At 39.2% G+C, this 18,792-nt stretch overlaps 1 protein-coding gene across 6 annotated transcripts in view; it reads left to right on the forward strand.

Moving 5' to 3' along the window:
- Nucleotides 1-18,792, forward strand: part of ARHGEF7 (Rho guanine nucleotide exchange factor 7) — a 125,573-nt gene that overhangs the window by 66,212 nt on the left and 40,569 nt on the right. For 5 of the 6 annotated variants that reach the window (XM_086482091.1, XM_086482092.1, XM_086482093.1 and 2 more), the window contains 4 exons: nucleotides 1,949-2,037; nucleotides 8,815-8,909; nucleotides 9,196-9,291; nucleotides 17,367-17,489. In XM_086482091.1, coding sequence (XP_086338217.1) covers nucleotides 1,949-2,037; nucleotides 8,815-8,909; nucleotides 9,196-9,291; nucleotides 17,367-17,489 — 403 coding nt within the window. Of the gene's footprint in view, nucleotides 1-1,948; nucleotides 2,038-6,297; nucleotides 6,349-8,814; nucleotides 8,910-9,195; nucleotides 9,292-17,366; nucleotides 17,490-18,792 lie in introns of those variants that run through there. The other variant, XM_086482096.1, reaches the window with a different exon arrangement.

Here is an 18,792-nt window from a genome sequence, read left to right on the forward strand (position 1 = left end):
CGATGGGAAGAGTACTGTCATTTGGAATTACTTGGCTGTATAGCAGAGCATGTACTTAACTGCAGGGCTGGTGGCTGAGAGCATCAGCATTCCCAGCTGAATGACTGCTGGGACTAACAGTTTTTGTGCTGTCTGCTGGCTTGTAGCTGACTTGGGGAGGGGGGAGCAGGGTACTAACCAAGAGGATTTTACTGTCGTCTCTGAACATGGTAAGGAGAAATGTTTTCGCCCATGTTTGGCTGTTTTAAGACCATATTTTATTTTTAGAATAGCTTCTTCGAAGGGAGTTCCAGTGCAATACAGAGGAAATCCCATTAAAGATAATACCACTTGTGTGCTCTTGGGGCCGGAGCTGCTCCTTACAGACTGTTAGCTAAAGCTTCAGGTCCCACCGGTCTGCCGGGTGCTCCTGGCACTGGAGACGGAAGGGTGGCCTCCAGCTGTAGTCAGCTCATCTGAGACTGCAGTGTCCACGGGGCTGCAGCTGGGTAGCCTGAAGAAGCACCGAATTACCCAGGACACAGTCCAGCAGGGGCTGGTACCCCATGAGCTGTTCTGCTTTTGGTGGTGTTTCCCTGGTCAGCTTTACTGTCCATGGGAATTTCCCATAGCTAGCCCTTAGCTTGGCTGACTGGGCTTCTCCTGCAAAGGCTGGTCTGTATTTGAGACTTTTATAATTTATTCTTAGTGGCCTGAGGTATTGGGTAACCTGTAGTTAAATTATTCGTATGTCTTTATTAAAATGTGTTTGAAAAAAGAGCCTGCTCTTGAAATAAAAGTAAAAACTTTCAGTGGGTATGTTTTGTTGACTTTGTTTTGTTTGGTTTTGACAATTTGCCATTTTATTGTTTGGATACAAATTACTCAAGTGCTTATTTGAAATTTGCGTATTAGACAGGCCTGCTTATTTACAAAAAAAATCCAAAAAACCCCAAACAAACCCAAACCAAAACACCATAATGTCCTGATAAATGCAATCTCACAAGCATTCTCAGTTGGTAGTGTGCAAAGTCAAGTATGAGAGGACAAAAAGAGATGCTGTAAATCTCACTTGCTGTTTCTCCAGCACGCAGCATGATGCTTTTGATTGTCTCTCTCTTCATCTTTGCTCCTCTGTGATTGACTTGGAGGAATGGTAGAGTTGGGAGGGGAGGCTTTAGGGCTGTGTTTTCTGTGCCTCTGCTTTCTGGGAGTCAGCACTTGGGTAACTCTCAGGGCTGTTGTTTTGATCTTCCAGACTTAGTTGTCCTTCCAGGAAGAGTATGTGTTACTGAGGGGTAGAGTCGCTATGGGATTGTAGGAGGGATTGTATTTATTGTTATGATGGACTCTGTTCTCAAGTGCATAAGCATTTTTATTTTTTACTTCGTTAACAGTAAAAGATAATTCATTTTAAAAGATGATTTTCTGGGATAGGCATCTGGTAAGTCATGCCACTACTTGTATAGTGTTTTGATTCCCTATTTCAGCCAGACTGAGTGTAATGTCCCACCTCTGGTTTATTCAGCCTTTGATTGGGTCACTTGCTTTTACCAAGTTAATTAAATTGATATTAAAACTTAATACTACTTTTGTTTGAAGGTGAATGTAGTGTTTGCAAATGCCTGATGTTATTGTTGTTTGTGGTTTGTTTTTTTTTTAATTGCAGTCTGTGATAATATTTTGCTTTTAAAATATAATTTTGGAAAGCTAATTTTATTAACTGACTTTCTGGTTCCAGGAAAGAGTGGGAGTTTTTCTACTTGCCTTTACTGAGGCTAGAGTTTTATTCGTTGTGCACATATAAACCATTTTGATTCTTTACCTATAATTTCAAGCATAAGTATGTATGTTTCTCAGTGAAGCGCTATTTTCACTGTATGTTAAGTATTTCGGAGTGGTTTGTTTGACCTCTAGTGTTGAGCTGTGAAATTGCACCCCATTGACCCAAAAATATCTTACGTTTCAGAAAAACCGGTCTCCCCCAAATCAGGTACATTGAAGAGTCCACCTAAAGGCTTTGATACATCTGCGATTAACAAAAGCTATTACAATGTGGTGAGTGACCCCTTTTCCTCCATGTGAGCTGTTATATACAGTAGGACGTCATTTGCTATGACTAAATGCTCTTATCTACACTAAAAATTTGGCAGTCTTGTCGGAGCCTTGGTGCCAAAACTAGATAGCGGTTTTAGTGAATTCTCATATAAACAAGATCATTATTAGTTTAATAGAATATCACACATACAGATTCTTAAGCATGATGCGAAATTATAGTCTGAAGTGAATAATAAAATTTATGTAATATATTATGCTCATTTTATTTGCTTTGCTAGTTAATTTCCCTTTTCTCCTCCGTCCCTCAAATATGCAACCAATCTTCCCCAATCTCTATGAATTAATGAAATTCTGCTGTGTTAAAATGGTTGAGAATATTTTTGTCCTTTTTGTTAAACAAGAGATTGAACATGTTGAAAGAATTTGCCTCCTTAGTATTCATGCCTATAAATAAAAATCAATTATTAAATTCAGGAGCGTCTCCCTTGCATTGATGGCTAGATTTCACAGCAAAAGCGGTACAGCCAGAGTCAGCCTTTAACAGACCCCCAGGAATTCTTAACCTAGTGCTCAGACCTCTTTAGTAGATACGTGTAAGAAATATATCAAACTCTGTCTTTAAACGTGTTGTTGTAACCATTTCCAGAATCCTTTATTTACTAACAGTAGATACATTGGGAAGCAAAAAGCATCTTACTGTTTACCACTGCTCCCTGCTGGTGTAAAACCAAAACACAATGTTTCTGTCCCTTTTCTTTGAAGCAGGTGTCATTGTTTTTCATTTCAGTTGTCAGTTTTTAGTAGGGATCATAAAGCATCGTTTTATGCTTTCATTGTTGGCTGTTGTGGCTTGAATAACACAAACCCACCTGGAAGAACAGAGCTGGTTTGCCTGTAGCCCCTAACTGAAAACAATGAAGCAAGCTCCTGTCCCCCCCGGGCATGCTTGGTGCTTTCGTTGGTAGCTGTAATTCCATGGTAAAGGGAGGGCTGCAATTCTTTGGCTATTGCGTCTCACACCTGTTAGTCATGATGGAAAGTGCCTGTGTTACTTCCTTCAAGCTGCGGGAAGTAACAATCTCGCTGCCATACATCCAACAACAAAATATCAGATGGCATTCCTTTTTATTTTTTTTTTTCATTATATCTCTTAATAGTAATTTTTTTTTTTCAAAGTTGCTGTAGTGTATGGTAGCAAATATGTCTTCTCTACTGTTTTGGAGTTAAAACCTGTGTTTCTCAATACAAGTAAACTCAAGTGAATGCGGCAAAGGAGAGGATTTGGTTCCTTCACTAGGTAGAAGTCTGCTCTTACTTCAGTTTAATCTGTGTCTATGTTGGATTTTTAATCAAAATAAATTGTCAGCTGTCTTGAACACCAGTCCTTTAGATTTGAGTTGGTTTTGGATTTGAGTTGAGTGTTTTGGGGTGGTGGTTTGTTGTTTGTTGTTTTGTTGTGTTGGGTTTTTTTTTAAAATCAGTAGTAAATACATGCCTCATGTATAATCTTAAATTATTATTTTCCTGATAGATCTTAATGTGATGAAAAGTAAGAGTTGTAGCTGTTTAATTTGGGCTTAACTAAGACTCCAGTTTCACTGTGTCCAAACCAAACTGAATCTTGTGGTTGCATATTTTACTTTGTAAGAGTAATACAGGCCATTTTTGGGAGTGATAGTGTACTTCAATGAAAACAATAGAAAGTAAATGTTTGAGTTTGCCTAAAACCATAGTTGAGGCAGCTAAGTTATAAAAGGCCATACAGTTTTGAACTATCACCTTTGGCTTGTGTGCTTTTTATAATTGTTCCCTGGATAACTTATTAGCATAATCATGGAGACTCAAGCTACCATATACTTTGGGAAACAGGTAGCCATAGACGGCTTTTAAAGTAGGTTAAAAAAAAAAAAAAGGTGAAACTAGTGACCCTCATACCTACTCTTGGAATTAGGTTGTTTTTCATCTTGCTCAGGTGCAACTTGCCTGGTGCACTAAAATGATGTAGTAAGATTCCAAGTCTTTCAACTGCTAGCTATTTATTAACTATTGATGGCATATTGCGGGGGGAGGTGGGGTGGGGGGAGTTGGGGTCAGAAATGACCAGTTCATAATAATACATATATATTGTAAATTAGAGCACTAGCCCGACAGTGCTGTTCTTAAATCTGTCTGCAGTGAATTGGGTAATTGTCTTGTTTTCACGTTTTTCCACAGTGTGGCAAATACCCCGACTTTTTTTTAAGCTCACCGTTTTATTCTTTTTGTTTAAAGAATGAGAGGCTGTGCTGTAGCGTGCACTTTGTTTCAGAGAAGTAAGCCTTTACTGCTGTGCTTAAAACCTAAATTAGACATGCTGGCATCTAGATTTTCTTGAAAAGGACTTAAGTGCTTAAGATGGCAATGTAACGATAAAATAATTATTTTTAACAATTTATTAAATACGTAATGATTTCTACATGTAGATAAGACAAACAGCAAACCCATTCACTGAATTGAAAGCAGCTTAACCTGTGAGTTGAGTTTTTGTTCCATCTTAGCTGTAGACATGGGACTTCCCCGTGCTAGAATTCTTGTCATCAGTCTGTACTGATAACAAAATTGAGCCCATACTAAGGTAAAAACAGAACAGATCTAAATAAACCTTTGGCAACTGGTAGCTAAAAGGATGTAGCTCAAGTTAAAGTGTTAAAATCTGTGTTAATGGCTCTCTCAACAACCCAGCATGATTTCAGGCTGGTGCTCTGGGACGGTTTCCTATTTTTCAGTTGCGGCTGTCTTCCACCATGCGGGTATGTGCTGAGACCCTGTAAACCTCACGATTACTTATTGCTGTTTTTCCTGGGGAAGGATTTACGCAGGTGCAGGCAGCACCTGTGGGTACATTTGTCGGACTGAGGACAAAATCAAAGGGCAGTTCAGAGGAAGTTCAGAAAGTGGTAGGAGAGGCTCTGGTAATCTCCCTTCTGGGAGAAGGGCTGAGGTAGGCTAAGGGAGGTGCTTACTGTAAAGAGGAGACTGCTTTCCTCTGTTCTTCACTCCCTTGTAAACATCATCTTTATTTTCATGGATTCACAGAGCTCCACCTGAAGTTCCTAACGCAAATCACATTCCCTCTAGTCTGTGTGCTTTATTAGCCGCACCTTGCACTAGGTGTTGCTGAGAAGACAGAGCGCACATTTGGTTTATGCTTACATTTGCCTGGCTCGGGAATGCAGGTTAGTAGGGAAAAACTAGTGCTACAAGATCTTGTGCTCCATGAAATGATACAAGTCTGCAGCAGTGTGTAATATGAACCAGACTCATGATCAAGCATGAAACATTTTTCATGTAGAAGTAATTTAGTAACCTATTACTGAAGAAGTGGGCATGTTATTGCATGTTGTTCCCTGAAGACAGAGCAGGTGTTACTCTGAGGGTTTTTTTTTTGTTTTGGTTTGGTTTGGTTTTTTTGGTTTGGTTTGGTTTTTCACTTGAGATCACTTGAGAATTTAAAACTTTTGTGTCCAAAATAAAATTGAGTTATCTCTGCTTACAGGACAATTGCCTTGAGATTAAGTAGGTGTTCTAAAAGCGGGTAAAGAAATGGACAAATTGCTCCATAGTGTGAGTATTTGGATGACCTCATTTTTCATTTTGGTGTTTGAGAAGTGATGGAAAATAAGCGCTCCTTTTGAAGCCACGCTTCTGAAGTTGAGTCAAGAGTTTGTGTTTACTGAAGTTCATAAAAGGTTTTGGGGACCCTTGACGTATATGGTATACTTGCGTGGTGCTTTACATTGCCCCTCTTGAGGGCCTGTTTTAAGGGGTTCGTCTCTCAGATTGTTATGATCCAGGAAAATTAAACATTGATCACCGTTTTGCTGGAGTACATGATATTTCAGTTGTGTGCCGTACTACTCCCTTAAAAATGGGAATGTGCTATAGGATCATGCACAAGCGTAGCTGTGAAATCTGCCTTCTCTCCCTCTGATTTGGAAAGCGATCGGCTTCATGTAGGTCATTTTAAATCCATTTTTGGGTGGTAGTTTTTGCCTTAGGGAGATGGCTGGGGTTTTGTGTGACAGAATTGTTACCCATGCTTGAATTTTCCATGCCATGTGATTGAGAGAGCCTGTGCTGTATGAGCTCAGTTGTCTGTGCCTGCCATTCATCAGTGTTACGGGCTGCAAAAGCTGCCGCTTCAATGCTGCTCTTTTGGTACCCGGTCTTATCTGTGCAAATGTTGTGGTGGAGTTGTGGAAACAAGGTCTTCGAGGTCTCATGGGGTCTTGCAGCAGCCAGAACGTGCAGAAAGCAGGAAAGGGAAGAAAGGTGATTATTAGAGCATGCGGGCGAGGTGCGGATACGAGGAATGTAAGGGTGCTCTGGTGCCAAAATACTGAGTTGCAATACTGACTACTTATCGCTTCAAAGCACAGTCCAAGCATTTAATCCTCATAGCTTCTCGGTGAGGTAGGTAAGTCAAGCTGAAAGGATGTGAGACTGCACAGAACTGATGTTTTAGAGCTATGTAAGCAAGATTAATCTTTTTAAAAGATATTCAAAGTAAAAGAATGTTGTATGCAGTGGAAACTACTTGTAAAAAAAAAAAAAAGGAAATAGATTTAATGTGTTTTGGGAAGTATTTAAAACTATGTGTATGTCTAAAGTATTGTGTAACACTGTGAACTACGAGAAGAACATAAAGCGGTATAAGTGTATCTAGTACTCCGCATAGGTTTTGTAGTGTAGTTTTATTTACAGTTGCATTTATTTGCCTTTTTCCAGTAATTTGTCAGGTTGCTATTTCTAGTTCGTAAGTTTTCCCATTCTTTTTTTTCTTCCTCCATTAAGTGTTTTTCCTCCAATCCCATATTCTCCATTCTGCAAAGAACATCCTTAAGTAAAGATCCAAACCAGCACAGGAGAAAAATGGAGTTGTGTCCAACATGAAACTAGTTTTATTTCAAGCTTTCCAGACAGCTGGTTATAGCAAAGAATGGAAATACTCTTTGAGAAAGTAGAACAGTGGTGCAGACTTTCAAGATCTCTAGCAAATTTGTTGATTTTTATCTTTGAATGTCTTTTATGTGCTGTTCAGTGCTTCATCAGGACACTGTGTTTTTGTCCTCGGCTTTCATCCTCCTTTTCCCCAATAGTGACTGTGTAATGACTTTGGGCTGGGGGACTTTTGTAGGAAAAGCCATATGGGAAAAGTTTGGTCCTGCATTTATTTTTGAACCTCATGAATCCCAAGTACTTTTATATTTCCATTTTAACAATTTATTTCCTTTGTTTTATATATGTGTAAGAGAATATGGGGTTTAATTAGTTCTATATCAATGGAAATCCCCCCTGCCCCAGTCTAAGTGGTCAAAAAAACCCTTAGCTTTCTTTAAAATTGTATGCTCATATTGTACTTAATGCTGTAGTTTCCTAGTTAGTAGCTGTAACTTTCCCTGTGACGTGCTTCTGTCATAGCATTTAGCAGAGAATGGAGACATTTTAATCTTCAGTTCAGGATTCAGATTTCCAACAAAAGAATGAACTCAAAAGTGGTCTCTCTCCCTTTCTCCAAATGAATAGAAGCATTCAAGGAATAAGCAGAATCAATGACACCAATGAAAGGAACAGTGAATTCTTCATTGACATACTGAACTATTTAAAGTTATTTCATCAGGTTTGCATTTAGGAATGAATGGCTTTTTTTATTTCCTAAGAAAGAGTATTGACTACGACAGTGAATAATTCACTCAATTACAGGCGTTACTATAAATGCTGAAATGAGATATTACTGTAGGCTTGACAAATATGGCATGTAGCAAAATGAGAAGGTTTGTGGTGTAGCTTATAACTGGTGAATAGCAGAAAGTTTTCAAAGCTCAATTGTGTTCATTGAACTGCATTTAATTCTGATGGTTCTCTTGCAAAATTGTTAACTTTTTGGAGGCAAAAAATAATTTCCCAGCTAGAAGCACAGTAGAACTTAATGTGAATATATTGGAGGATATCCTAAAGCAGGCTCCTGGGAGATGGCCCCAGAAAAGGTTTTGTTGTACATATTTGGAGATATTCCAGTTGTTTGACTTATTCAGCCAAAAAACAAGTGTATGCTGTATTTTATGCATTCTTGGCTTTGCGTCAGAACCTGTTATAATTTTCTCATGGTGGTATATATTATTGCACTCCCAGTGGAAGATTAGGCAGCCCCATTTGGAAAGAATGCAATAATGCTAATCATATTGCTTAGTACAGTTGGCAATTACTTGATACTTATAAATCTGTTAATATTCAGACTTTCTAGATAGAACAGTGCATCTGAATAAGTAAACACTTTGCTAGCAAGATTAGTTGTGTCATAATTGAGACTGAGAAGACGACACTAATTGTTCATTCCTCTTATAATTTCTGTTGTGCTTTACCAACCTCGGATGATCTTTGACTGTTCTGAAGTACCCAGGAGGAATAATTGCCCCTAGCTTTGAAAGAACACTCTGTATAGCTCTCAAATTTTACAGTAAAACTTTTAAGTATAGTGAAATTCCTGTTAGCTTACCACTTTTTTTCATGACTAAAGGATGGCTCATCGTGTGTGTGGTGGTTTTTTCCTCTCTGTGAACTTTGTAGATGTATAGTATTCAATGCTTTCTTGCTGATATTTAGATTTTTAATGTAGGAACACTCATATAAGTTTTCCTAGTTCTACATAAATTATAGTATGCTTTAAAACTGGTATTGATTTGAACATTTTGACGTATCTTTTAAAAAATACTAATTAGCTGCTGTCATTTATTGTAGGTGCTACAAAATATATTAGAAACAGAAAATGAATACGCTAAGGAGCTACAAACAATGCTTTCAAACTACCTGCGACCCTTACAAGCCAGTGAAAAGTATGTGAGTTTGTTTTGTTTTGTTTTTTAAATTAAGCTTGAGATCTCTTGTGTGTTGGGGAGGGTTTACATGGTCAAAGTTTCAAGGTCAATGTGCATTTTCTTGTGTGGACTGTGAGATTGTTGAGGCAGGGCTTGCTTTTATTCAGTTTGCCTGCTGACTAAAACAGTCTGGTCCTTGATCTAAGAACCTGTAAGCATTTTATTTTAAGGCTGTAAGGTTTTTTTGAAGTATAATTAGTCAATAACTGCAAACTTAAACACCTTTTACTTACTTTGCCTCCAGGTTAAACTCTGCAAATACTTTATACTTGATGGGAAACCTAGAAGAAATAAGTTCTTTCCAGCAAATGCTTGTACAGTCTTTAGAAGAATGCACCAAGTAAGTACTACGCATACCAGATACTGTAAAATTCTAACAAGCAAATTTTTTTGTATTATTTTACTTATATGCGTTTGACATAATTTTTGTTCCTTGCTACAGCAGTACAGTAATAGATGTTTGGATAATGCATTGATTGCTTGCACAGATAGATACTGGCCCTAGGATGCAATTGCAGAGGCAGGAATTTTGCTGTAGTTTGAAAACAATTAATGAATTTCCATGATGTGATTGCATACCGGTGGGGAAATGGTAGAGGAGGTGGTGGTTTTTGTTTTGGAGGCATGAATTTTAAGTCTTTGCTTAAAGTAAGAGAAAGAATGAAGGGAGCTTATGTTGTGATGGAACAGTGGAGGACAGAGTTAAGTGACTTGGATGAAGGATGCTGTATGAGAAGGCTTGTGCTTAGTATTCTGTCCAGAACAATGGTGATCGTCAAAATGTGCTGGGAGGCGCATGCAGGATAGGCAGAAAGAACAATCTGACGAAAAAGGAATAGTCTTGATGCCTGTACTGTACCGTATAGGAAGCACGAAGCACAGGAAGAAGGGGAAGAAGACACCTGTCCTCCTTCCCTAGGCTAGGCCGAAGTGGTAGCTGGATATTTTTTAGCTTGTACCTCAGCACTTGGGGGTGTAAGAGAGAAAGTGACCATATCCCATTTGAATTGTCCTAACAATTTTCTGGTGTTGAAAATCCACTGAAAGTGCAGTTCCTGTTCCTAGCTTCGGTTGCGTCCTTTCCCATACTTGTGTTCTGGTTTTGTCTGACCACGTGGTGAGCTAAGGCAACTTGCTAATCCAAATTTGCAGGTTTTCTGGCAAGTTAGTAGTTGGAATTGCTACTGAGGGCTTAGATAAGTTTCAGTCTGGTGGGAGTACTTGGCTGTGAGACTCTTGGATGGAGGAGAAGATACCTCTTTGGGCAGCAGTGATCTTTAGATTGGCTCAGTGTGTCTTGTTTTGACCTCTCCCTCCTCTCTTCCTCTGAGCTGCTCTGTGTGAAGAGGAAGCTTTGTCGTGACAAAGTATAAGCTGTGTCTCCTCTGGGCACTAAGTCTGGGTCCGTTGCTGACTTTGGTTCCCATGTCCTCCGACCACCTGTCCTCTCCCTCTCTTCTGCCTCTTGACGACTTAAACTGAAGAGAATGGAAAGGAGGACGGTGTAGTTCAGGTGACTGTTCAGCAGTGGAATGGAAACATTCTTGGGATGGCATTTCTTCCACTCTGTGTTTGGAAAAGAATATCCTTCTTTCTAGCAAGTTAGACTTGATCGGTTAAGTGTCTAAAGCCCTGAGAATGACCATTTGTCCACTTACTGAAATGTTTCCTTTCTTTTCTTGTCACTGTGTTATCTCATTCTTTTGTTACCTTGATTTTGCTTTTGTGAATCAGGGAAATGGAGTAACTTGCATAAACAGTGTCACCTTTTAAATTGCGATTTTTTTTGATTAACGTGGCCTTAAAAACAAGAGTAGAAGACATATGCCTTTAAACAAATATTAATGCAAGCTTCATTTTAGCTTGGTATGTATAGTTAATGTGACGTCATAATGTAGTTTCAAGCTCAGAAAGCTTATTTCGAGCTCCTTTCTTGACCGAAACTCTATTAGAGCACCTTCTGATAATGTCCTTTATTTCTTCTTCCTGTTAAGTGAAATGTTGCTGTGTAATAAATTTAGTTCATAGTGGATGCTAGTAGATGGGCAGAGGAAGTGATGCCCCAGGGTTACTGAAGGGTTACTGCAAATGTTTTGTGTTGGTTTTGTTTCATGAATATGCTGGTCATGCCAAGTTGTATTTTCAGTTTGGTTTTCATCATAGCATATTGACTTGAATGTCCAACTTCCTCCTGTTTTGAATCTAATCCATCATAATTCCCATCATGTAGCAGAATGCTTGCCCTGCTGCCTTGTTTTTTGTCATTTTGCCATGTTTTTTTGGCTGGTCAACCTGTTCTGTAAACTCAGAGTAGCTCCCGGACTGAAAATAGATTTATCATTTTATTTTATTTTTGGCAGAGAGCCTGTGGTTTCATCATTCAGGCACTTCATATTGCAGCATCCAGTGTGGTGTTTTCTTAACTTGACATGTTAGAATGACCAAATGCCAGCATCCTGCCAGTTGTACTGCTGCCAGCCTACCTTGCTTGACAAATTCCTGTTCTTGGGCGTGAGAGTTGAATGTTTTTTGCTTTCCATACCCCTCTTGAGTCATTTTGTCATTTGAGTTTTCTCTTAACAAATTCAGTGACAAGAAATGTTCTGGTGTTTTTCTTCTTGCCTGCACCGCTTTGGCTGATTTAATCCTCATGTTGTTAAATGTTGGGTTGTGGGTTTTTTCACAACATATAGTGCTGTAGTAGGTGCTTTCTGTGTTTTGGGAGAAGTAGTTTTTTGGATGTGATATGGTTTTAGCTGCGTGGCACCCTCCCACCCTGCCCCCAGCCTTGAAGCTCTCCTGGTGCGTTGTGAGAGGTTTGTCCTCTTCGAACTTGTCCGGGTTGGCCTCTGTTGCTGTTATCACTATGGTGCTCCTGTGGGTTGCTCCATCTGTCACAGGAGCAGGAGCACTTCTTGTCTTCCTGTCTGGATGCTAGGTACCATCGGACAGATTCGTTTGGGGTTACCCCTACCTTTGTGACTTCTCTTCTTCACTTACCAAAGTGGCGCACGAAGAGAGTCTAACTAACATTGAGAGAGAATCCTCTGGTTGATGGGCTTCAAAAGTGGCTTTTTTTTTTTTTTTTTGGCTGATGAGCTTCAAGTGCACTTTGTTTTAATGGATGGAAAAGAGCTGTAACTGACAAGGCAGCGGATGCTGCTGGAGTCTTCAGCTGCAAAAGTGGGGATATCTGACAGTGAAACAGAGCAAGAGCGCTCTGTGCTCCAGCCACTTGAAGACAGAAAGTGGTCCAGTGCTCTAGATCTCTTTCCGGATCTGTGATCCGGTGCCAAAGATCAGTTCTGCAGTGGTTCACACAGCAGAGGGGTCTCTGAATGAACAAAGTCAGTGGCCATCAGGTGATCTCTGGGCTGATCTGAATGATCTCTATTGGAAGTATTGCTCTTTGAGTATTTTTTGATGTTGAACAGATGTCTCCTGCTCCAAAATAATTTTTCTTACATTCACCTGGGAAAAGAAACTATCAATCATTCTATGTCTCTACTTCTCAGCAAGGATGGGGAGGACACAACACACAGGCTGGCTGGTGACTCAGCCTGCATGGACTGATTAGGACTAAGCTCCTCTGTAGCAAATTGAATGCATTGGCTGTCTTCTAGGTAGTATCACGGACTTTTATCTCCCTGCTCCATAACAGCCATCGCTGGGTTTTGACATCTCTTTCCCTCATGTCCCTGCTCTTGCAGTCACAGTATCTCTGTTGTTTATCTTGTTTGGTGTTTGAGTGCAAGCAGATACTTCATATTTTGGGATGATCCTGGAGTGGAATGGGAGTTAAAAGAAAAAAGAAAAAAAAAAGTGGGTGGGGGAGGCCAGGGTGTGAGATGGGAATTGCTTAAATGTAATCCAAAACTAATCAGTGTTTCAGGTTTGGTTTTGGAGTGCAGATACAAATCAAGTCTATTAAAGGTTTATCAGAGTATTGCCCCCTGCTTTTGGTTATTGTATCAACAGAAGTAAGGCTATCAACATTAAGTGAATTTGAACACAGTGTCTTCAGATTACCTGAAACAAACGTGCATGTTAACTGATGTCTGAGAGGTAAGTAAGGCAATTGGACGAATAGTGAAAGGTACAGCTGTGAAGAGAGCGTTGAGTTAGACTGATGGATTGTGAGTAAGTTGACTAGTGCCTCCATTTGTGCAAACAAGTAGCTCAGAAAGTTGAGAACCGTCCCCCTTATTTCAGTAGCCTTGTTAACTGTGACGCCTCAGTAGATAACATCTGACCTTGTGTTTCTTTACAAACTGAATCCCTTGGAGTCATTAATCACAATTATCCCTTAATAATTTTTGCAGACCTTCAGTTGTCCTGGGTCTTCTCTGCTGTCACCTTTTAAATTCAAGACATTCTCTGTACTGGTCTCCTGCAAATATAGCAAACTTAACATTGGTGTTCCAGCTTCTTCAAGAGGCTGGGAGGCGGGCAGGAAATTCTGCTGTTTGTCTTTCTGTGGGAGGAGATGGGGAAGAGCAGAAAATGACACTCGGATAACCGAAAGCTTCCAGTTTCTGGCAGAACCTGCCACAACGTGTGTGTGTGTGTGTATCTGTGTGTGTACACACACAAGGATAGAGATTGATGCATGATACTCTTCTGGTAACCACCCAGTCAAGTGAAATTTATGGATATCTGATCTTTTCCTTGCAAAAAGAAAACACAGTGCTGATTACATTTTGTTATCTGTTTCTCTTTTAAAATTGCCTCTGTTAGTCTGTGTTTAAGTTTGTCTGGGTTCATCACAGTTTCCACAGCCTTTCCCAGAACATTGTGATGTCCACTGATACTAAAACGAAGGCAGATTTTTTCAGAATACGCAGTCCATAATTAGATAGTCTGTAATGTTGTTCTTTCTGTCAGCTGTCAATCTAGCTTTAGTCCAGTTCTGATCAGTGGTTTTGATCAGAATCTCGAGTAAGCGTGATTGAGCAACAAGCTGTTTTCTTTCTTTCTTTCTTTCTTTTTCTTTTCTCAAATTATCATGCAGTGGGAACCCAATTGAAGTCTAGAGAAACAGAACTGATAGCTGTTGGATGTAACTCCAACAAGCAGATAATCTGTTAAGTAGTTTAGATGTAGTTGTGTGATGATGCCTGTAGCATGTGTGCAACAGCAGAGGCTTCATTATAGTTCTCTTAGTTCTGTGAATGAAATTAAAGCATGTCTTTGAGCTTTTTATAGCTGAAGTTGTTATCACTTATATAGATGTATAAATATAATATTTATATGTGATTCCTTTTTAACTGAAGTATCAAATATGAGAAGAATATTGGGATGGCAACTTGGGAATAAACTGTAAAATAATCATGCTTTTTATCGAACACATTCATTTCTGAAAGGTTTATATAATGTGATAGGCATTAAATTGTTGGTTTTCAGTAGTTAAAGGAGATGTAGATTATTAATTGTTTCTCTAAAAATAGTAGAACACTTGCAACTAATGCATGGATTAGAAACTTCAAAGGGGATGAGCTACCATCCCCTTTTGAAGTTTGCTAATTATCTAAATTCGACAAAGAACGTGCAGTATAAAGTTGCAATGCATGTGCAATATGTAAAAGAAAATAATGTCAGTCTTTCATTCTGCTAGAAGAACAGCAGGCTGAGAAGACACAGATGTCAGCTTGGTGTGAACAGCCGTAATTCACCCTCACCCCCCCCCCACCCCCTGGCACTACAGTATGAAAAGGGAATTTAACCATTTTCAGCGACTCTTACTATTTAATACTGAGTTACGTGCCTTGAGTATGCAGAGTTGGAGAGTGTGGTTGCATCTATTACTCAAAGAACGTATTATTAGCTCGTGCTTAGATTTATTAAAGGGGACCAGCTGCTAGGCAGGAAATGCTGCTTGGAAGGCTGTAAGAGTAGCATTACCTCAGTATGTTGGGGAATGCCCCTGGTTTTCCCCTAAATACCTGCAAAAGCAGCCACTCTATTGATTGCAGAATTTAAACTTTTCTTGAAAGAGAAATAAAGGTGCAGACAATAAAATACAGGCCCCAGCCTTTAACGTAAGGAACGCTGATAATGTGATCAGGGCGTAGCAGGCATGACGTGCTCTCTGGGGATTCAGCTGTCATTTTCTGGGTGTCTATAATGAACGTTGCTTTCAAATAAGGAAGCATCTTGCCCCTGCCTCATGTTTTGAACACCTGTACAATCAATTTTGACTTCATGTTGGGTAGGTCTTCCCCCATCGTACAGAGGGACTGAAGAGCTTAGTAGGAGATAGACTTACTGTTCTGAAATTTGGGGGAATATTTCTTGGGATGAACTTTGAATTTTAACTCCTGGAGGAGTGGCTGTCCTGGAAAGCTGAGCAGTTCTTCTCTGCTGGCATTCACTGTAGCATCTCTCACTTTTTCAGAGGCAATATGCTAAATATTGATGTTTAGAGGCTTTGTGTTATGTTCAGGAGAATTACAGAAAATTTTGACTTCAAAAAAAAAAAAAAATTTAAAAATAAAACCAGTATACTTCCAGAGACAGTTGTTGGAACTAATGTTAGCATGAAACCCTTTGACTGTGCTACTGTTAGTATGTCTATTGAGTACTTACTGAGGACTCATCTAGCTTTAGAGCAGTGTGGAATACTGATTTTAAGAGTAGTTAAGTGGATCATAACAACAACAACAAAATCCACTGTTTGTCTCATCTTGCAAACGTGCTGAAGCAAACACTTGGCATATTTATGTTAGGAGACTCAAAGATGCAATCTTTATGCAAGGAGAGGAAATGTATGGAGAAATTGAAACACTTCATCTCCTTGCACGTACTGTAAAATGGGTTTAGACAAGGTGTCAGGGACCAGTTTTCAGCAGTCCTACACTACAAGCTTAAGTGTCCCATCTTCTGGTGAACCTCTGTGGGTTATACAGTCGGCTGTTGGCCATATAACCTACTGCTGAAGAGGCTTAGTCCTTCGAGTGGGAGTTGCTTTGTAGAAAATAATAGGCTTTCATCCCTTCTGATACCCTTATAATATCGTTTGCTTGTTTCTCCAATTTATCCTTTCTCCTATAAGAAGCAATCTAGCATGGATAATTTTGAGTGGTTCTGAGAATGGGTGATATGGTAGTAGTAAGGAAGCGTGACTGGTCAGAGTACATACTTCTTCCCATGAGTTTAACTTGAAAATTATTTTGGATTTAAAAAAATTATGAGAGTGCTTTTATTTGCATATGAAGCGTGCAGCTTAAGGAGATACTAAGAATAAGGCTGGAAGAGTTGCATTTTTCTCCCCCCCCCAGATGCAAAATCAGAAGTCAGACTTTCACTTTCTGCTGATTGTGCCAGTTCTAAGCTGGTGCCACACAGCTTATTTCAGATATTTATACTCCAGATATTTTCTTACTGCAACTTGAGATGACGGTTTCTGCTAAAACCTTTTGAAAAATACACAGATACCTTTCTTCATATCCTGTCCTCCCTTATTTGAGTGAATAAATGTGTGTATATTCCTCTGACCAACCTGGTAAAAACTGATTAGGTTCACCAAGACTGTGTGAAAGTAAGCTTTTCTGGTAAATACTGTTTATCTCGCTGAGTCATCTTTTTTGCCAAAGTCACTGAGGCTGCTGTTACTTAAGCACCATTTTATGCTAGACAAAATAAGCTCTGCTGAACCGAATTGTGATATTTTCCTTCACTGCTTAGCAAATGTGGTGCTTTTGAGCATGAAAGATGAAGAAAGTATGAGTTATAGAAAGTATTTCTGTACTGATGGTGGTAAAGCAGCACTCTTGCCCTGGTTACAAACCAAAATAAAAATGTTTTATGACCCTTAAAAAGCAAGATGAGTGACAATTGCGTGTAAACCAGCTGTTACTGCACAGTAACTGCCTTCTATTTGTGCTATCAGAGCTTAATATGGTACTTGGATCTTTTAATGAATATTTTAAGCCTATCAACTCTGCTGGTGTAGCGTAGAGGGAAGGAATCCTGTTGCTACTCCATCCGGTTTTCATCTAAGTGTTGAAACACTGCTTTTAAGATTTGGCATGGTGTAAAGAAGTGGATAGTAAACTTTTCTAACCAGTAGGTATATTCACTAAAATAAAACTCCTAAAGAAGGTGCTGATTGCCACTAATTCTTGAAAAAAATTTGCTGAATGACCATCCTATAGGTATGTACCATATTCTGCCTATACTGTGGTGGCATAATCATGCCTGACAGTTACAGGGTTGAAGCTGTAAAGAAGGAAGAGAAGGGTGTTGATTGCTGGTCAGTGACCACAGAAATCTGTCCATTAAAAACAAAACCAGACAAAACCTCCCACACACACCAACAAAACAGAAACAAACAAAACTCCCCAGTATTTTTCCAGGCTTTTAATTTATTTCTGTGTCAGTATTACACTAATTTCAAATTCATTACTCTGTTTTTAGGTTGCCTGAAGCTCAGCAGAGGGTTGGAGGATGTTTTCTAAATTTAATGCCACAAATGAAAAATCTATACCTTGCATACTGTGCCAACCATCCATCAGCAGTAAATGTTCTCACAGAACACAGGTACGTTTACTTCTCGGTCTTTTAAATCTGATACCAAAAAAAGTGCATAAAATACACTTGTGTTGTAGAGCTGTGGTGTCTCTTTTGACATGCATTTGGTACAGTAGAGCTTGTTTAAGGGAGAAGAAAAATAATAGCAGTATATGTTTTTAAATAAAGACAGAAAAACCCCACAACACAAAGCTGTTCTATATGTTCAGAACCAGCTTGTCTGTGTGTTACCAACTATTTGAGAGCATTTTCTCATTTAAAGAACACATGCTGAACTTTGAGTATGTAAAACAAAAGTCTACTGAATGTCATCGTTGTTTAAAAAAAAAAAAAGTCGAGATCAAAACAAGTCTGTGGAGTTACGGCATGATTGACATGATTACTAGTAGACAGGTGGTGAATTGTAACTTAACCCTGTAAAAGCCTGTACATTTGTTTGTACTTAACTTTATAATGATGGACCCTTAGCTTTACTTTCGAGCGATATGGGAAGGAGTGTGAGCTTTTCAAGTTTACCCCATCAGTATTTCCTGTGTGTAAGGAGTAGGATGCTGAGTTAACATGATGGAGGTTGCTCAGCTTTGAGACTGAGCTTGAATTTGGATAGAAGGTGCACTGTATCACCTTGAGGGAAGAGAGTTGAGGCCAGAATTTGATCAAAGAAGTCTGCTTTCGCAGACTTGTCCGATGTAGCCTCCTGATGATCACGTGCTGCAGCAGCTGTTTGGGGCTATTTATGTTTGCTTGTGGTGCAGGACAGAACCATGACCTTCTCTTGAAGGTTAAACATAGGATAAATTCTAGTGGGATATCTGTTCTTTTTGCCTTTTCCTCCTACCTTTTCCTGTCTTGTGATGGACCAAAGTAAAGATATTTTGAATATTTTTAGCTCCTCTTAAACAAGGAGCATAATTGCTTTGCTTTCTATAGCATTAGCTTCTTCCAAGAACTTGTATTTTGTTTTAACAGCAACAATATGACACACTTTTGAGCTTTACTCATAATAGTATAAAAAACCTAGCTACCAAATACTATGATCTATTTCATAAGTTACGAAGACATGTAACTGTATTCCAACCCCACTTTGAAAAATCAAGCTGCAAATTAACATCGCGATATAGGCAGAAAGTGCTTCTTTGTCAGAAGCAGTGGCGAATTAAAATGAAACAAGACAAAATATGTTTAAAACCCCCTTGTGAAACCCCTTAGTGTTTGTTTTCTTTCAAATGGCCTGCTTCTAGTACTGCTTTCTGTAAATGATAAAATATTTAGGTGATCCTCCAAGCCTATGGGTTTTTTAATGCTCTTTGGC

This window comes from Leptosomus discolor, chromosome 1 (genome assembly GCF_034619465.1).
Source record: "Leptosomus discolor isolate bLepDis1 chromosome 1, bLepDis1.hap2, whole genome shotgun sequence".
NCBI classification, from domain to species: domain Eukaryota; kingdom Metazoa; phylum Chordata; class Aves; order Leptosomiformes; family Leptosomidae; genus Leptosomus; species Leptosomus discolor.